Genomic DNA, 20,106 nt, shown 5'->3' with positions numbered 1-20,106 from the left:
TCCACTTTCCCCTTCTGGTATAGAATTTTCACTGTCTCATCTTCATCTTAGGGGTAACAGCCATCATACTGATTGGTTCACTGTTAAGTTGACATGAATATGCAATTTTTAAAATTCATTTTGTAAAATAACATTTTTCAGCTTTTCCTCTTTTAGTATTTGTAAGTGGAGATGAGAAGATCACTTTTGATGACCTCCTTTGAAAAGATTTTTATCAATTGAATTATATGTCTTGCAAATGATCTTTTAAATCTTTTTTGCTTTCTTGATTCTTTTTCTTATATATACTGTTTTTCTCTATACCAGATGACATGCCTTGCATTTCACATTCCCACTGGTCTCAAGGTCACTCTACATTTCATTTAGCCAAACTGACACCCTGCTATCACCATTGTTCTCCTGATATATTTGGAGAATATGGTCTTGCAATAAATACTAGAATACTGTTTCAAGAACACTCAGTTATGTGAGATTATTTGAATAGTTTCAATAATGTACCTATGTCATGAAATCAATGATATTGAAACATAGAGGATACTGGACTCTGTAACTTCATGATTGATTTTTATTAGTTTCCATTTATCTTTTAAATATTAATGTCAGAAGGCTCCTTGGAATGATGGAAAGGACATTATCTTTGGTCCCAAACAAACCTGAATACAAATCTTGGCTTCTTAAAATATCAACATTTGCCAATTATCACTGGAAAAATAAATGTAATCTCTTAGATCTGCAGTTTCTCCATCTGTCAAATGGGACAGTCACATCTCCTTTGCAGGGCAGTGTGAAGATTAAATAAGATATTATCTAAATATCTGTGGACATTTTAGTACAAAATAGATGACAGTAAATAGTTTTTCTTATTTTCCTACCCTGTTTAGAAAAATCAAAAGAAAAGGGGATTAATTTTCTCTCTTTACTATTAAGGAATTACCTCATGTACAATTAATTATTTTAAAGTTTTATTTGATAAAATAGCAGTATACTAAATGTTAGATAGTGTCTCATTTGTTCAAAACAATAATGTGACACTGAAGAGTCTTTTCCACAAAATAAGTCATTTTTTTTTTCTTGTTTGGAAAGAGAATGACCCTCAGTCAAACCATATAAGAACAAATTTAGTGGATTATTCAAATCATAAAATTTGCTGATCATGAATTAATTTATATTTTGCAGATATTTTATAGAAATATGCTGTAATCTTGCAAAAGAGCATTAATCTTGCAAAAAAGCATTAATCTTGCAAAAAATCTCATTTACAAGAGATTTACCTAAATCTCTTGTAAATCACTGTGTTTTAGCATGTTAGAGTACTAACAGCTTTTTATCTTTTTATCTTATTCATTCATTTAACACATATGTAGTGAGTGACTATTACGTCCTGCCCTGTTCTAGGCTCTGGGCCTTTGTCATTGAAGCAAACAGAGATCCTTCCTCCTGAGCAGCTCGTATTTCAGCCTGGGTGGAGGCCGGCCGGGGAGGGGCACATGTAGTAAGTAGTAGAGCAAGGTGAAGGGCACTGAAAGTCTGGTGGGGGCAGACTGTAATCATAAGCAGGTAATCAGAGTAGGAACCACCAAACACTGATGTTTGAGCCAAGACTGCAGAGAGGTGAGGGGGTTAGTCTTACCTGTATCAGGGAGGAGCATTCCCAATGGAAGCAATGGTTGGTGCAAAGGCCCTGAGCAAGACCAAGCCTGGTACATCTGAGGAAGACCAGCAAGAAGACCACTGCAGCTGAGGTAGAGTGAATGGGGGGGGGAGTGCTGGGGAGGGGATGGTAGGAGAAGAACTCTGGGAGTTACAGGAGGCCAGATTACATTCTAAGGACTCTGGCATTTTTTGTAAGTAAACTGGGGCACTGCTGCAAGATCTTGAGCAGAGGAGTTATGATCTGATTTATCTTTCCAAAGGGTCTCTGCCAGGCAGCCAGGGAGAAGTCTATTGTGGGAATCCAAGGAAAAGACCATACTGGCCCCAATAGGATAGCCATGTGGGACAGAGGAGGAATGGACAGACTGCACATTTTGGGAAAGGAGAACCGTTGTGATGGATTGGACACAGGTGTGAGAGAAACGAGGCTTTGAGTCTAAAGCTTTTGGCTGAACAGCTAGAGAAACCTATTTACAATCAGCCAAGATGGTGATGGCCATGGAGGGTCAGGAGTGTGGGGCAGGGTGGATTCCAGTTGGAAATGCTGATTTTGAGAGGCCTGCTGGAAAGCCAAGCAAAAGTGTTGGGGAGACGGTTGGATGTCTGGAGTTAGAGAGGGTCAGGCTGGAGACAGGAATTTTGCAGATATTTGGGTCCTTTTGGGTAATGTCTTATGGAAGAGGAGTCCGGAGTGCTGAATGAGAGTTTTAGAAGCAACTGGCTGGTTACAGAGCCCCTGAGGTCTCTTCTTGCCTGTTTTTCCTTGTTTCTGTGTTTTTGATCAGGGATCAGCAAATTAGAAGATTGTGTATTTGGAAAGTGTTTCATTCCCTCAAGCACACATACACTTCCCCCAGCACTGTTTATTGTCTCCATCAATGACAGGAGAAACCTGAGTAAAATCCCAAATCTAAAAGATTGAGAACAGAATTGCAAAGGTGTCATCATCTATGTGACAGCTCAGTCCCCAGTCACTACACTCCTGACACTGTCATCAAGTTCCGTTGAGTTAAAATTTCATCAAATAGTGAGATTTTGTTTGTTTGTTTTTTAGTTCTTTGCAGGGAGGGGGAGGCAGAAGGGGAGCTGATGACTGCAGGCACCAAAATGGAAACTCAAAAGAGAGAAAGTAATTATGTAAATTGTGTTTTTCGAAGGCATTGAGAATTTTTCATTCACATACTCTTAAGTCTCCGCAAGCACATTTCATTCCTGTCTGGGGGGAATGAAAGCGTTGCCACGGCCTCATCTGCGGGCTTGCGGCCGGGCAGGTTTCTCTGTGTGTACGTGCAGGGAAGAGTGGGCAGTTGGCAGCCGTTCAGCCTTGATTGCAGTCATTCATAAAACCCAGCCGCGCGGAGGGCGGAGTCAGGGGGAGCTTCCCTGAGATGCTTGCAGGATGCCTCATTTGCATAAATCCTCAGTGATGCTTTTGAGTGGTGAGGGATACTCACGAGCCCTTCCAAGACTGTGAAGAGTCCACATCTGATAACCCCCTGAATAACTGAAGACGTTGCAGGAATAAGAGGTCACCACCTTGGACTCCTGGTCTCTCCCTCCATAACCATTCTGGGAAGTTGGCATTGTGGCCTGTCTGTGGCCTCCTTGAGTCTGGGTGAAGGAATAAATCATACATAAGGAAGACCCTTGATCACCACAACCTGCTGACATATCACTCTTGTGTTTCTTAAAGTATGAGGGGTCTGTGTGTTATTATAATGAGTCTAATGCCTGGGAGAGAATGGAAACTGCTGGAGCTGAACAGTTTCCACATATTACAACCGGCAGCACCATTGTGGTTTATCCCTCAAACCGCAATAGGCCAGACAGAACAATCCAATGACAACTTTAAAGAAATGCTAAGAGAGTGTCATGGACATATATACACTACCAAATGTAAAATAGATAACTAGTGGGAAGCAGCCGCACAGCACAGGGAGATCAGCTCAGTGCTTTGTGACCACCTAGAGGGGTGGGATGGGGAGGGTGGGAGGGAGGGAGATGCAAGAGGGAAGAGAAATGGGAACATATTGTATATGTATAACTGATTCACTTTGTTATAAAGCAGAAGCTAACACACTATTGTAAGGCAATTATACTTCAATAAAGATGTTTAAAAAAAAAAAAAAAAAAAAGAAATGCTAATCCACCCAGGCTGACAAAAATCTGAAGAGTGCATTGTATTATTTTATGTATCTTGTTCTGAGTGTAGGTTTTTTTTTTCTTCTCTTTCTCTGGAAGCAATTTCAGCTAAAAGAAGTCAAATTAGAAGATGTAGGAATACATATTGCCATAGTTTAGAGCTCCCTCAAATTGGTTGAATAACTAGAAATCTGAATCAAACAGCTTTCTCCATGAAAACAGATTCAATAGCTAGCTACCTCACTCTAGACTTGAGGTTAGGATTATAGGTTAGTATGAAAAATATGTTTTTTTCTTGTTTTTTAAAAATAAAATATATTAGTTAAGTAAGTATATTTTAAATTAAGTACATTTAAATTCTAAGTATATTGCTTTTGAGTATTGATGTGTTTATTCTCATTATCCATTAAAACTTTAAAGTTCAGAAATGCAAGTTTTTACTTTGAAGATTCTGTAGCACGTGCAGACAGATGAAGTATGCCAGCTATTATAGTTTTAAAACAAAACCACTGAGTACTTGACATTAGATGAGCATTTCCTTACATAGACATGGTCTTTCACACACACACACACACACACACACACACACACACACATGCACACACACACACAAATGTATTTTGCTTAGAAACCTACCCTTCATGCTGGCTGACATTCCACATTTATTAGGAAAGAGTTACTTAAAAGCATATTGAAGGAAAACTCTAAGTGACATTTCTTTTTTTCCCAAAGCTTTGTCTAAATACCTGAATCTTTAGGGGAAGAAAAAAAAAAGAAAAGAACTAAGACAGATGTTGCATATGGTTTCTCATAGATATAATTCTTCAAAATTTTTTCCCAAGTTGGTGATATTTCCGATATTTTCACAAACCAGTGCATGTAGATTCAACATACCGCGTGGGCTGTTTTTAGTTGAGTGGGAATTGCTAAAGATTTCCCAGTGCTATGAAATGTAACTTCCTGAGCGCTGTACTGGTGTAAGTTATATTAACATTTCAGAGCTCAGAAACCCTGGGGTGTTACTTCTCCCTGGCAACTGCCTGCTTGAATGTTCTCTGAACCCTGCTGCCTGAGTGGCCTTCTCCTCCTTTGACTGGTGACCAGTCTATTAAGAGTTTAGCACTTGCACTAGACAAACACCGTGTTTCTTTCCTTTGAGCCCAGGAGGGAAGGCTTTGAAATGGCCCCATTTCACGTTACGTTACACATTGATTTCTAAGTCTCAGTTGATCTTGTTTGGAATGAGCTCTGTGTGTGTGTGTGTGTGTGTGTGTGTGTGTGTGTGTGTATGCACGTTTCCATGCATTGTGTCCACCATGTTTCCCTGTATCATTTCTTTCAGAAGTGGAGAATTTTGCCGTGCAGCTTTTAGCTCTGAGAAAGCAGTTTATCTGCCACTGCCTCACCACTGGTCCACTTCTGGAATAACATGACTGGCCTTAAATATCAGCAGGGTAGTCAAACCTCCAAGGGCAGTCAAAGCTGCCATGAATGTTAAGAACCAGGTTCATGGTTGAGAATGCTGTGTCCTAAGGGGCTTTTCCATGTAGCAAAGTCTGAGATGTAGGACCCCAGCTTTATGATCAGGGCTTCCCTACTCAAAGCAAGGTTTGTTTTAAAGCTTTTGAGGTGAAGGAATATCTGAGCCACTCAAAGACAGCCTCAGAAGGGGATGTTTTCTTGTTTATGCCAATGAATCTCTCCAGCGCTCTGTAAGCCCTGTTGACATGAGGCTAAAGGCATCTCCTCTTGCTGCCCTTTGGAGCTGTGATCCATCCTCTGCATTTATTTATTCTTTGATGGAGAACATAAGACACAAAGACCTTTTCCTGTTTATTTTCACACTATGCAGGTATCTTCTCTATCTATTTTACACACACACATACATACACACACTTTATTTATACACATTTCCTTCTGACTCTTCCTCTTTTCTTAGCTTGAAGGGATTTTGAACTTGGGGGATGTCTTAAAGGCTATCAGATCTCTTTTTTCATAAAGGGAAAGACCTGTGTGTGATAAAGGGTGTGAAAAAAGAGTCCGTGTCTTTTAGTAAAATAGCCAAAGCCATAGAAAGTCCTGCCTGTTTTAAACACAACAGCTGTTTCTATGTTTAAGCTTTCAGATGTCTTCATACGGTGAGGCCAAAGCTTTCAGTAGCCTTGCTCCTATGGGGAAGGCTGCTGACGATCATTTTATTGGTACTAAAAGGGAAATCCAATACCGAGGCCAGCACAGACTTCATCTGGGTGTAACTGAGCTCTTGGAAGCCTGAGTTGAAGGTTTCCAACCCCCAGGGCTTTCCAGGGACTCCAGGTTAACATTAAGGGGTTTGCAAAGAGTTTCCCTTAGACTTGTTTTCAGTACCATGTTTAATTTCCAGATGTTTCTCCCCGTTTTATAATTAATAGTGCGTTGTGCTGTCTATCATGCGCCCCAGGTGTGTGGTCAGGGACATGGTGAAGCCTGCTGCCTGCAAAACCCCAAGAAATGTTGAACACCAGCCCCACCAGCCTTCACCGTGAGTATGGCATTGGTTTTATTGACTGAAAAATGTCGTCTCTTACACAGATCACTGGTTACAGATGTATTCATTTACACTGCATGCGGGTGTACAAACTCTGGCTCCTCTGGGGTCTCTGGGGGGTCAAAAGCTACTATTGAATTAGATAAAATGATCTGGAAACAGGAGCTCTGTGTATCAATCATCTTTATTAAGTGCTGTTTCTAATGTCATATGGGAAGCATAAAGCTAATTAGAGGAAAGAGACACATTTTTTAGGGCTCTAGGGTGTCAGAAATTCTATACATTTTGGATTTAGAATGTATGTGGATTGGAGCCTAAGACTCTAGGAATATGGAGAAAAGGTACAGAAAGCGCTACTTTCCTTGTTGTGAATAAGGGAAGTACACAGGTAGCTCATGGCCAACCTCGCACTGGGTCATTTAAAGGTAAGGGATGGCCCATTGATTTTGTTTTTGTTATTGTAACCCTGAGTGTGGATACGTGAAGGGTTAAATGACCAACCTAAGGGAACTAGAGGAGAAAACAGATAAGTAAACTATGTTGAAAATGTGGATTTTGATGAGATGAAACTTGAAGAGCTTTAAAATTCTGCAGAGTAGCAAGATATATTCAATCTTTTGAAGAGAATTATGCTCCTGGTAAGAAAAATTAAACATTTCCTTAAAATATCTCAGCAGTGACAATACTGTTAGAATAACCATGACAGACAAGTAGTTACTACCGGGGAAATGTCTCCTTCCAAGTTTTTTTGCAAAAGCCATTGAAGAAATGTGTCTTGAGCGTGATTTTCTATAGGTTTCTTTAGCTATCTGAGAATTCTTTGAAATAAAACCAAAATAAAGTAAGAAGATTCTCAAAAGGCTATGAGAAGAAAAGTAAATTTTTGTAATTCTTTTGCTATGTCATTTTTATTCCCATTGGCAAAGACTGAAATTAAATACGACGTTTAAATGCTTATATTTTGTATGTTACATACAATCACAGATTCAATGTTATTTATGTTTTAGGATAAAAAATTTTGGTAAATAAATTTCAAGAGGCTGCATAGATGGGTTATAGATTTTATCTCAATAAGTATACTCGAATATTGTCTTCTACATTTAGTCAGTACTTTTCAAGGAATACAAATAATTTAGATTTAGCCACAGTAAAAATGATTTATAATTATATTTTTTAAAGTTTTAAGTTGGAGGAAGTACTCTTAATGATGTTGCCATTTTCTCCTATAAATGTTCTAGCTATAAAGCCTTTTTCCTGATGTTGGAACTTTGGTTGATAATTCATAAAAAATTTAATGATCCCCACTTTCCATCTTAGGTTCTAGGCATTAGAAAACATTTTACTTATATTAGGATTCAAGCAACTTTGGGGAAAGTTCTTTGAGTAATTAAAGTTGATTTTAAGATGCGTTGTATTCCACATATTGAGGTTCCATTTTAATTGGTCCCACTTATTCCAATGTCCACTTAAAACTGGAATTGTTAGATGCGAAACAGCTGTTGGCATCCTTGCCAACGAGACTTTAGATAATTTTTTTTCTTACTTTGTTTCTGCTGTCCGTGGACTTGCAGTTGTGGAAATCTGTTGTAACTTACCATGCACCTAGTGGGACTTTCCTGGTGACCCCTCTGAATAGAGTGGGTGAGAAGAAGCAGCTGTCATCTTGTTGGATCCTCTTTTCTGACAATCCCTTCACTCACCCTATTTTTGTTTTTAATTATGATGATGCACTGATGGATTTTAATTAGTCAGATTTGCACTGTGTGTGTGTTTATATAAAATATGTATTACTTACTTTGGCAGAAGTAGGGATAATGGAATACAAACGGGATGTGGATACAGCTGGAGACAAGCAAGTCAATTAATAGACCATTGCAACAGTCCAGAGAAGGTCTTGACCTACAGGAGTAGCAGAGGGTGTGGGAGGGAAACATTTCAAGAGCTTAGTAAGAAGGCAAACAGGCAGTGCTTAGTTGTCAATTGAATATGGTTTGTAAGGAAAGAGTTTAGGGGGCTGTCATTTCCATGGTTTGGTTGATTGAGGACTGCAAGCTGAGATGGGGAGATAAAAAAGCAAATCAGGCCTATGGGTAGCTGGGCAGTGAGGAGTTCAGATTGTGATATGATGATTTTGGGCACCCGTGCATTACCTAAGGGTACCTGTACAAGAAAAAGTTGGGTACATGAACCTGAAGCACTCAGTTAGCTGGGGAACTAGATGACATCCCCAAAGGGTACAGAGTTGGAAAAAATAACAGAGTGCCTGGGTAGAACCAATGCTTAAGGAGTAGGTAAAAGAAGAAGCTCCCCTGACTCAGCTGAGAAAGAATGGTCAAAGAAGCAGGAGAAACCACGGTGGTAGAAGGACTCAGGAGGGAGGCCCAACAGTAAATGCCACAGAAAATCAATAATTTAAGAGATTAAAAAAAAAAATGTGCATTGGATTTGGCCACAGAGGGGTCATTGGTGGCATTTGCCAGAGCAGTTTTAGCATATAAGTAGGTGGAAATACTCTATTTTTATAGGTGTGATGAGAAAATGAGAAGTCAGGAGAAGGAGATGTTGGTTGTGCATAGTGAGTAGGAAAACAGAGATAGATTACTAGTGGGTGGATAGGGAGTAAGGTGACTGTACTCGGGTCACTTGTACCTTCTATTTTGCAAGTCTAGGTTGATGGCTGCACATGTCAATATACTTTATATTTTGATAACTGTGTGTGTAAACTCTCTGAAGATTCTTTTTTCAGTTATTAAAATGTCACATATTTTAAGCATGCTGTCTAAGTTGTCATCACATAATCAAAGTAATAAATATACTAAAAACATTAGTGGAGTTCAGTAAATTGAGTTTGATGGCTGCTATTCCTCAGGTATAAGATGCATAGATAAAGCAGTTCCTTCTCAAGTTGGGGGCAGCATTACATAATCCGATCAATGGTATCACTACATGATATCTGCAACTCTAGAAGTATGTTTAAAAAAGAGAAAATGATTCAATCTCTTTGGGGTTGACGGGGTCAGAGAAGGACTTTCAGAGCCTGTGACAGTTCATATGAAATTTGAAGGATGAGTAGTTGAATAGGAAGCAGTTTTAGAATACGGTCTCCAGAAGGAGGAAACAGTTGCCTGGAGGCTCCGAAGCATCAGCTTGTGGGGGATGATTTACAACATGTACTCATTGCTGGAGCCTGTGAGTGTCCACGTGTGCGTATCTGTGTGTTGTCTGCTTGTGTGGGTGAGAGTGCGTGTGTGATGGATGGTGAGTGTGGGTGTGGTGAGTGGGAGAGAGAGAAATAAAGGATTCAGAAGGTGCAGCACCGCATCTCTGAAGAAGAGGACACTGGTCTAACTTGGAGGACATAAGCTACATGTTGGGTCTTGTCTTTGGTTTTATTTTTAATACAATATTTGAAAGTTGACATAACATTATGGGGTTTTTTGAGTTTTTCAAAGTGATCATGGATTTTAAAAGTCTGAGAAACGTTTGTCTACTCATCAATTCCAGCCATGGATGGAAGCAGGTCTAAGCAGGAGAGGTAAGGGGTAGGGCAGATTTGAGAATGTTTACCGGGTGGTGTAATTAGGGTACAGTGATTCATTAGCTGTGAAAATACAGCAAAGTGAAGAGGAGATAACTCACTTTATCTCAAGAGATTGAGTGGATGTGATCATGTCAGGAAGAGAGTTAATTTAGGCACTAAAACTAGTTTAGATTTAGCATTAGATGTATGTGTTAGTGTCCAAAGATATCTCTGATTGAAACATCCAAAGACAGTTGGCTAGTCATACCTTAAACTCAAGAGAGACTTAGATGAGTTATACTAATTTGTGAACAATTACTTTATAATAAAACCATTAACCTATAAGGGAAAAGAATTTGAATATATATATGTATATATATATATATATATATATATATATATATATATATATCTGAATCACTGCCATAAGCCTGAAACTACTACAACATTGTAAATCAAGTATACGCCAATAAAAAATAAAATTAAGAAAACATATTTAATAGAAAATAGTTTATGATAAGTTTAATTTAATTTCAAAGTTGCTTTACAGAGCTTAAAAAGTATGTCTTCTATAAGACTAATTTTATGTCTCCAAAAAGTGAATTTTAGAAATAACTTCATTATTAAAATATTTTAAGATTAAAAAAAAAAGAAATAGCACAAGGGGAAGGTGTCAGTTTGAAGGAAAGAATGGAAGGGGCAGGATAGATAACAGCACAGGACTTAGACAAAGAGAAGAGGAATTAGGTAAATTATACAAAATCAGACAAGAACAAAGTTGTCTCAGTTTTCCTGGAACTTTCCATGTTTTACTGCTGAAAGTCTCATGTCCTGGGAACCCCCCTCAGTCCTGGGAAAACTGGGATGGCGGGTCACATTAGAAATGCTAAAGTTGGAATGTGAAAGTAGAAATCTAGAAAAAGAGTATATAGCCAAGGAAAAACTATGTTTAGACAAACAATGTTTACATTCCTGTGGACGGTGACATGATCAGGAATAAGTCGAATCCAGAGAGGTACATAGATTGTATTGCAGTTCAGTCTTTTTTGGTTTTCCTTTGTTTTTGTCGGTGATTGACTGCTTTTCAAAATTAAGAAAAAATTAATATGACATACATACAGTTCACCTTTTCAAAGTGTAAAAGTTACTAGCTTTTACAAAATTGTGCAACTATCACCACTATGTAATTTCAGAATATTTTGATCACTCCAGAAAGAAACCTAATATCCACTAGCATTATTCCCTATTCCCCTCAAAACCCAGCTTCTAGAAACTACTAACCTACTTTCTGTCTCTATGAATTTGCCTATTCTGGACATTTAATATAAACTGAATCATATAATATGTGATTATTTATGTCTGTTTTTCATCATTTAGCATAATATTTTCAAGATTCATCCATGTTACAGCAAGTATCAGTACTTCATTCCTTTTACTGCCAAATAGTATTCCATTGTATGTATATACCACTTTTTAATTTACCCATCTGTTAATGGACATTTGGATTGTTTCCAATTTGTATGCTGTATAAAGCAGCTTTTAACATTTATGTACAAGTTTTTGAGTGGACATATGTTCTCAGTTCTCTTAAGTATAAACCTAGGAATGAAATTTCTGAGTCATTTGGCAACTATATGTTTACATTCTTTAGGAACTGTCAAGCTGTGTTTCAAAATAGCTGCACCATTTTACGTTTCTACCAGCAATGTAAGAGGATTCCAATTTCTCTACATCCTGTCAACACTTGTTATTGTCAGTCTTTTTAGTTATAGTCATCTTGTAGGTGTGAAGTGTGTGAATGGTTATCTTATTGTGGTTTTGATTTGTATTTCCCTAATGAATAATGATGTTTAGTATCTTATCGTGTGCTCTTTAGCTATTCGTATTGCTTCTTTGGATAAATATTGATTTAATCTTTTGTCCATTTTTAATTGGGTTATTTGTCTTTATTGTTGAGTTGTAAGAGTTTTTTTTATGTATGATGGACACTATATCCTTGTCAGATAAATGCTTTGCAAATATTTTCTCCCATTTAGTGAGTTGTCTTTTCATTTTCTTGATAGTATCTTGAAACACAAGTTTTTAATTTTGATGAAGTTGAATGTTCTATTGGTTACTTGTAGCTTTGGTGTTTTATCTAAGAAATTGTTGTCAAATTCAAGGTCATAAAGATTTACCCCTAGGTTTTCTTTTAAGAGTTTTAGTTTTAGCTTGTACATTTAGGTATTTGATCCATTTTGCATTACTTTTCATATATGGTGTGAGGTAGGGATCCAATTTCATTCTTTTGCATGTGGACATCCAGCTGTCAAAAAGTGGTGACTGCAGACATACCTGTCTTGCTCCTGATACTAGGGGGAAAGCTTTCAGTCTCTCCCTATTAAATATGATATTAGTCGTGGGGTTTTAGAATATATTCTTTATCAGGTTTAGAAAGTTTCATTCCATTTCTAGTATGTTGAGTGTTCATAACATGAAAGGATGTTGGATTTTCTCAACTGCTTTTTCTGCATCTATTGAGATGATAATGCGCTTTTTTGTCTTTTATCTTATCAATATGGTGTACTGCTTTATTTTCATATGTTGAGACAATTTTGCATTCCCACTTGGCTATCCATTTTATTTGTTGCTTTATTTGATTTGCTAGTATTTTTGAAGATTTTTGTGTAAGTATTTATAAGGGGCACTGGTCTGTAGTTTTCCTGTGATGTCTTTGATTTTGGTATCAGGGTAATACTAGCCTCATAGAATGAACTTGGAAGTATTCCCTACTATTCTATTTAGGAGAAGTTTGTGAAAGATAATTTTTCATCAGATGTTTGGTAGACTTCACCAGTGGTGCCATCAGCTTCTCTTTGCAGTAAGTTTTTTTTTTTTTATTAATGCTTATTAATTTCCTTCTTGTTTGAACATTTGTAATGGTTCTGTATCATTGTGTATGTAGGTATAGGTAACTGTATCATATGAAATCCCCACATCTTCAGAACAACTCACATTCAAAAGTCAGTTCTATTTAACTCTTGAACCTTTCATGATTTGGGGTTATAGATACTTTTGCTTTCTAATTTTCAGAAAATAAACTTAACGTTCTCTCTCTCTCTCAATTCTGTGTGTGTGTGTGTGTGTGTGTGTGTGTGTGTGTGTGTGTGTGTGTGCAGGACTGATTTAATCATATAAAAATTTCCATTGTAACCTCAGAGTCTAGGTGCTGTGTAGGTAAAGACCAATCAGAAAGAAAGTTAGTATCTAAAAGACCTTGTAAAGACCTTGTAGTTCTTGAATACTGTTGCGATTCTTTGGTTTGAGTTTCTCTGATTACCTTTAGAAAAACTGAGAAACTGGTTTTGATATACTGTTTTTTATTTTTATTTTTACTTATTTTTCTTTTGTTTTGTTAGTTAGACGTTTGTAAGTCCTGTAATTAATTATCAATTTCATTCATTTAACAAAAAATGAATTTATGTCTGGGTAAAAATCCAGATTGTTGAGTCTCGGGATTTTCCTTGGCCACTCGGTCTTTGTCCTTTCTACTTCCTCTTTTCCAGAATTGTTCTCTCTGTGCAGTGGTAACTCACATCTTGCACTAGATCATCAGGTACCATCTGCCTTGAGGCTTTTGACTTGGGCATGTGTGTCACACACACTGTTCTTTTCCCTTCTCACAGCTTCAGATGAGTCAGCCTTGAATTGACAGGGAGCCTGCATCCATATTTTTCTTTTAAGAGACATAGTTTTTCAGATCTCAAGGGCATGGCTTTTTTCAGCAACAACAATCTTTGTTCAGATTTGATTATAACATAGGGGCTTCTGAGGATCAACATGTATGGGACTAGAATTCATTTAATCATGGAAATGTGGCAACTTATAGTTAACCTAATTTTAAAATAGTCAACCTTGAGGACCAAAAATATAACTGAGAAAAATATGTATTAATATATTTACTTTTCCCGTAATAGTATGGGAAATCTACATATATGTTTATACTTGAAAATATGATTTTTCATTTAAAATCACATATCTAACAGCAAAATTATATATCAATATTGCAGTAGATAACAGAGTAAACAAAATTGTCTTTGAAGTTGTAAACAGTTGGACAGCAGCCCTTGTCATTGTGTCACTGTGCTTTTAAGATCCACTCACCACACGTGATCTTCAGGCTGTGTGTACTGATTCCCAGAGCTTTGTGTGTTTCACTAGTAGCAGATGGAAGAAGGTCCATGGCTAACACTGAAAATTGGCAACCCACTGGCAGACCATCACCACCTCAGACACACCTCTGTCATGGATCCAGGGGTTCCTCTCAGTAGTCTGGGAGAGACAGTGGATGCTGGAATTTAGCCTGCTTTTCCCCGTTTTCCTTGATCTTGCCCCTCTGCTCCCCCTGAGCCTCCTGGTGTTTTGTGCTCCTGAAGTTCTGCAGATTTCATACTCAATTTTTTCCAAATTCTCCTGAATTTTGATCTCAGTGCAGGTGTGGTCAATGAAGACAAATCAGCTTTGGATGAGAAGGTACCATTGAGCAAAGGGGACTTGAACATCTTCAGCTGGTGGAAGAGTGTGTGGTGGAGAAGCACTGCTGGCTCTGCAGTGAGTCTGGCTAGTCCTTCTCCCTTCAACAAATATTTATTTACTCTGTGTCATGCACAGAGCCTGGCATCAGGCACTTGAGGTGATGATGAACAAACCAGAATCCTTGTCCTTGTAGAACTTAGCATGCAGGAGGAGAAGATCTAAACAACAAACTAACGTACATGTTAAAACTCTTCCATTTTAACCAGAGCCTAAATGAAGTGCAGGGAAGGAGACCACACAGGGGAAGCTGTTCAGGGAGCAGACTCAAGGTCAAGGAAGGCTCTGGGAGGAGATGAGGTTTAAGGAGAGACTTGAAAGATGAGAAGTCGGCCTTGAGAAGAGCCAGCAGAAGGCAATTCCAGGCAGAGAGGATGGTATGTGCAGTGGACCTTATAAGGAAACCAGTGTAGTGTGGTTAGGGAACTAAAAGAAGGGCAGAGAAAAGTGAGGAAGAGGTGGGCAGTGAAGGAGATAAGCAAGGGTTCCATCCAGGTCTTTGGATTTTATGTGAGTCTGTGGAGAAGCTCTGGAAGCCATTCACAGAAGGGAGTATCATGATCCAACGTAGCTAGCCAGTGGGTGGGAAGAAGACGAGGGACCTTGGGAGGCAGTTGTGGTGGTTTCGGCAGAACATAACGGTGGTTTGGACTCTGCTGGTGGCCATAGATGTGGAGCAAGTGGAATTCAGTGAACTTTAGTGGAATTTAAGGAAGCTTTGGAAGCAATGAAAGAGAAGAGGAATTTCTGGTGTGTACTGGAGGGAGGGGGCTTCAAGTCATGTGTGTAATCCCCCATATGCTTGATCGGTCCTGTGTGCATTAAATGCATAGTGTGTAGGAACATTTTCTCATAAAGTCTTAAGCATCCTGTTATGTATCTTCAATGTATCTTCAATGGCGTATGTAAGTGACAAATTTAGAAATCTCACCTTATCACTTTAGGTAAATTTGCAAAGACCTTCAAGTACTGAAGGTAAAAATTGGTGAAAAGTAAAATTGAGTAATAATTGAAACATGATTAGACTTTACCATTTTAAATAAATTTGTCCTTGTGTGATTTTTTTTCACTCTGACATTCTGTTGGGATAGATTTAATAATTTTGTAGGTTTTTGGATACACTAGAGGAAATGAATATTTAAAAATATATACTACTTTTAAAAATATTGCTCCTTTTTTGAAAGGTGTCTCATTTTTCTGAGCAAAATTCAGCCAAGAAGAAAGGGAACATGTTTTCGTTTGCAAAGGATCTTTTAGCTATGTATTTTATTATGAATGAAGGTATTATTCAGAGACAAGCAGCAGTTTCTGTACTATTTTCAGCCACATGTTTACATCAAAATGTGATGAGTTTCAATTTTTGCTAAGTTCACTGGTTTTTTTCTTATACTATAAGAGGTATTCAATGTCATAGTCTATAGTTCTATTACCAACTGTAGTAGGGATCATATTGATCAAGTGATAATAGAAAAAAGTTCCAACTAAAAAAAAACATGTTTTTGTCTTTTAGAATAAAGTCAGTACAGCCAGTAACTTGAAAATAGAGACTACTGAGAACACTGACATTTCCGATTCATGGTTATAATTAGGAAGTGACAGAATTTTTTTTTAATCGTGTGGCTTTTATAGACCTCATTCTCTTTGTATGATGTGCTGGTTTCTGCAAGTCATTCTATGCCAGTTTACAAAGTCATACAAAGCTCCTCTTTCTGCTGTAACTATTTTAAGATAATATTGTGTTTATCTCTGTCTGAGTGCTCAGAGGAGAAGACGCCTTCTTCTCGGGAATTAAAAGAGTTCTGTTCTTTAGGAGTAGAGCTGTAGTAGTTTTATATGTAACAGTTATGTTTTGTGGAACTTTACTAGTCATTCATTCTTTTCACCAATTACCCCTTCCTGACTGAACTAAGTCCTCTTTTAATGATGGTCCTCTGAGCAGTTCCTATGTTGGTGACCCTGCTGTAGGAGGACTTTATCCCCTGTATACTGCCCCTGTCCTTTGTTCCTGTGAATAGAGTACGTTTTAGCTAAATGCAATTTTTTTCCCCTCTTGTGCAGAGCATCTGACTTGAATCCTATTCTTTATCATCTTGTTGATTCTATCAGGAAGCCCAAAGGCCATGTTTACCTTAAGCCTAGGGCCAGCCCCAAGCAGCCAGCTTAGTGGAGCTTCAGCCCTTCCGCTTTCTTGGGCTAAGTGATATTTGTCCATAAGAACAAAGAATTATTTTTAAAAGATATCCTAAGGAAACTAAGGTTGCACAAGCCCCAGAAAATATTCGACTGAGTTAATTTAATGTCAGCTTTACATCAAGCCACATGATATAGACAACAACCAAGCTTGGAGGGCGTATGGAATTGGGCTGCATATGGTGGACCCCACATGGACCCGGGAAGTGGCTGGCCCAGGGTGACTCGGCAGGAAAGGGGCAGATCTAGGTCTAGAATTCAGGTTATCTGGGTTCATAGTAGCGGAGAGATTCAAAATATGCAGGTAATCCACATTATTATCAAGGAGAAGAATTTTGCTGTTCTTCAGGGAATAATGAGTAAATTCTAGCTTTAAGGGTTCAAACTATATATTTTCAGTCCTTGCTCTGGTACTCATTTGCTGGATGACATTGACCCAGTTCTTTTAACTTCCTAAATCCTTAGTTTTCTCATCTGAAGAATAGGAAGAAAATTGTTTCTAGTTATCTCATTGAGAGTTTTTGAGGATGAAATGAGGTAAAGTACATGAGAGAGTTGTGAATAAAGTACTATATAAATATTATTCTACAAAAGTGGAAGTCAATAATCTCAATAATATTTTATCCATTTAACAAATATTCACCAAGTCTTTATAGTGTGCTGATATTTACACAACTTGGAAAAAGTATATATATATATAAATTTTGGCTAAACCAGTCAAAACATAGACTGTATCTTTTCTTATCTATTACTGTTTCTTATTGAGAGGAGTGGTATAAAAAGGCATTGGGGGACTTTTAAAAAGCATACACCCCACCTCATACCACCCCGTCATCTATCCAGTGTTCCTTGCTGTGTGTGAGTAGGGAGGCCAGGAAATGTGTATTTAGATCATTTGCCCAAGTTATCCTGACGTAGGCTCCTGATTTAAAACCACTGGTATGTACCACTGAGATGCTCAGTAAAAATGAACATTTGCTGGGATGAGTGATCTTTTCATAAATTAAAATTAATGTGAGCATCACTGAATTCTACCTCTCTTCTAAAACTCACGTAGAGAAGAAATAAATACCGGCAATATTATTATTAGAAAGTCGCTGTGCCTCAGGGCCCAGCCTGGTTACTCTGTGAATCGCCACTATTTCCTCTGCTCTTCAGAGTCTTTTGTCCAGGACAAGAACGGTCTGCCTCTGCCAAGAGAATAGATGGTCGTTGTGCAAAAACAGGGAGCTTATAGTCAAAGGAGAATTTGTACCCATGGCTACTTCTGCTGGTATTAGAAGTAAGGTATTAAATAAAAGGAAAGGATTATGCCCAGGACCTTGGCAATCTATGCAGCAAACAAATATTTATTTAGTGAAAAATGATTTGGGTAGATAAATGAATGCACTCGTCTATTATGCATTTCACAAATATTAAACCTTGTGAATGTGTCTAGATATCTTTAATGATTTCAGGTAGCATCACTAGTGATCTATAATTGAGGTCATTGGTAGACAAATTCAGAACACAACGGGCTGAAGGAGACCTTTTAAGTCGTATTTAACGCTGGGTAATGTTAAGTAAGATTTCCATCCGTTCAGATGACCCAAATGTGTAGTGTCTATTTTGACATTCATTCATTCATTTTCCTCATTCATTCAACAAATATTGTAGACTTATAAAGCTATTAAGAAGATGTAACTTGGGCTGGCAGACAGGTAAACAAATAATTACAACGAAGTATGAGGATAAGACTATGAAAGGGCCTACAGATTGCCATGAAAGCACAGAGGAACCTAACTCAAAATGGGAGGTGAGGAAAAATTGTTAGAGCCAGTAATACTTAGCATTTCATTGTATTTATATTAATATTTAAATATATGTTATCTGATATTTTTTCTGTAATTAAAAAAAAATGTTTATTGAGTCCAAGCTATGTTCTAAATACAGTACTAAATTAGAGGATGAGGGAGGGAAGCTTCCCAAAATAATGTTAAGTAATAGGATCTGCCTTCAAGTAGTTTATAATTTAATTGTTGGAGATGAGGGAGGGATGGATGGATGGATGGACAGATGGACAGGTAGATAGATAAGTTGGTGGCTTTGTAGGTATAAAAGATACCTTACAAAAATCAGGTGAATTCCTTAAAATATGTATATGGAATTTTTTCAAAGAGGGGTATATATATCAATACTTGTGGCTAAAGTGGTGTAGAGTCAGGAAGAGCTATAGGGGGAAAAGAAGCACTTTAGATTTCCATCAAGACTGAGTAGTAATTGGATAGAAAGGAGAGTTTAGGGCATCCCAGACTAAGAAAATGACTTGGGTAACAGTTCAGAGTGAGAATGAAGCAGTCAGGTAAAGGGGGCATTGAATATGCAATCTGGCTCAAGAAGCATGTTTGGCAAAGGATTTGGGGAATATAAACCGATAAAGGAAGGTTGGGACCAGCTTATAAACATCCTTACAATCCTGGATCAAGAACCTAGTTTTACTCTGAAGGAAGACATGAAAGTATCTGACCGTGGAGGTACCCAGTTGAAAGGAACATTTCAGGATGATGGATTTTTCAGAAGTATGTATGATGGATGATCATAGGGCTTTCCTGGAGAGCAGGAGACAAATTAGCAGATGATTAAAATAGATCAGACATAGTTAATAATAGTAAGAACAATGATCGTGGTTAAGAAGAAATAGATGAGAGAGAGAGAGAGTATCTGGAAGGAAAAAGCAGTGGCTTTGGTGATAAGTGAATGAACCAGAGAAAGGAACAGAGAGAGGAAAGACTCAAAAAAATGTCTAAGAATTTGAGCCTGGGAGTTCCTTAGGAAAGTTAATGAAAAAATAAGGAAATGGAAAAGGCATGTAGCTCTAGGGAATTACATTCCCAAAAATAAACACTTTTTTTCTGCTGCCTTAGGGAGATCCATAGGAAAGAAGTCTCTCTGGCACAATGGAGAGAGCTACTTTATATAGTAGCATCAAAAAGGAGAAGAATACATACCCAATTTTCAGAACCTCTCACCAACCTAAGTTATGCATCAGGTTAGGGCAGAAGAAAGTCTAGTTTTCACTCTTGGCTGGTTCTCTATCCACTGTGGTAACAATAACTGCAATCATATACTCTTCTGTCTTAGGCACTTCATGTGCATTTAACCCTCACAAAATTTTATAAAACACAATGATTATCTTCATTTTACAAAGAGGAACCTGAAGTGCAGAAATGTAAATGACTTGCTTGTGTGCCTACACCCACTGATAGTGAAGCAGGATTCGAAGCCAGGCAGTAAGATGCCAGACCCCAAGCTCCAGGCTTGCTCAGAGGCAGGCACTGCTGGTAATTCATTTCAGGATCCATGTGAGGACCCACTGATGGTTCCCTTTCTGCTCAATCCTGGGCTGTGCTCTAGGAGGTTAGAAGACAAGAATGTCATAGTGTCCTTTTCTTAATTGAAGTATAGTTAATTTACAATATTGTATTAGTTTCAGGTGTACGGCATAGTGATTCAGTTTTTTTTT

The 20,106-nt window shown here is 37.9% G+C and overlaps 1 protein-coding gene across 4 annotated transcripts in view; it reads left to right on the top strand.

The window, feature by feature from the left end:
- Nucleotides 1-20,106, top strand: part of RIMS1 (regulating synaptic membrane exocytosis 1) — a 465,974-nt gene that overhangs the window by 70,189 nt on the left and 375,679 nt on the right. For 3 of the 4 annotated variants that reach the window (XM_057527863.1, XM_057527875.1, XM_057527874.1), the window contains exon 2: nt 6,236-6,316. The exons of the other annotated variant lie outside the window; for it this stretch is intronic. In XM_057527863.1, the coding sequence (XP_057383846.1) occupies nt 6,236-6,316 (81 nt within the window). The remainder of the gene's footprint in view (nt 1-6,235; nt 6,317-20,106) is intronic. 4 annotated transcript variants of the gene reach the window in all.

Source organism: Balaenoptera acutorostrata, chromosome 14 (assembly GCF_949987535.1).
Source record: "Balaenoptera acutorostrata chromosome 14, mBalAcu1.1, whole genome shotgun sequence".
Lineage (NCBI taxonomy): Eukaryota > Metazoa > Chordata > Mammalia > Artiodactyla > Balaenopteridae > Balaenoptera > Balaenoptera acutorostrata.
The sequence above is the reverse complement of the archived record's forward strand: the minus strand, read 5'-3'. Positions and strand labels throughout refer to the sequence as shown.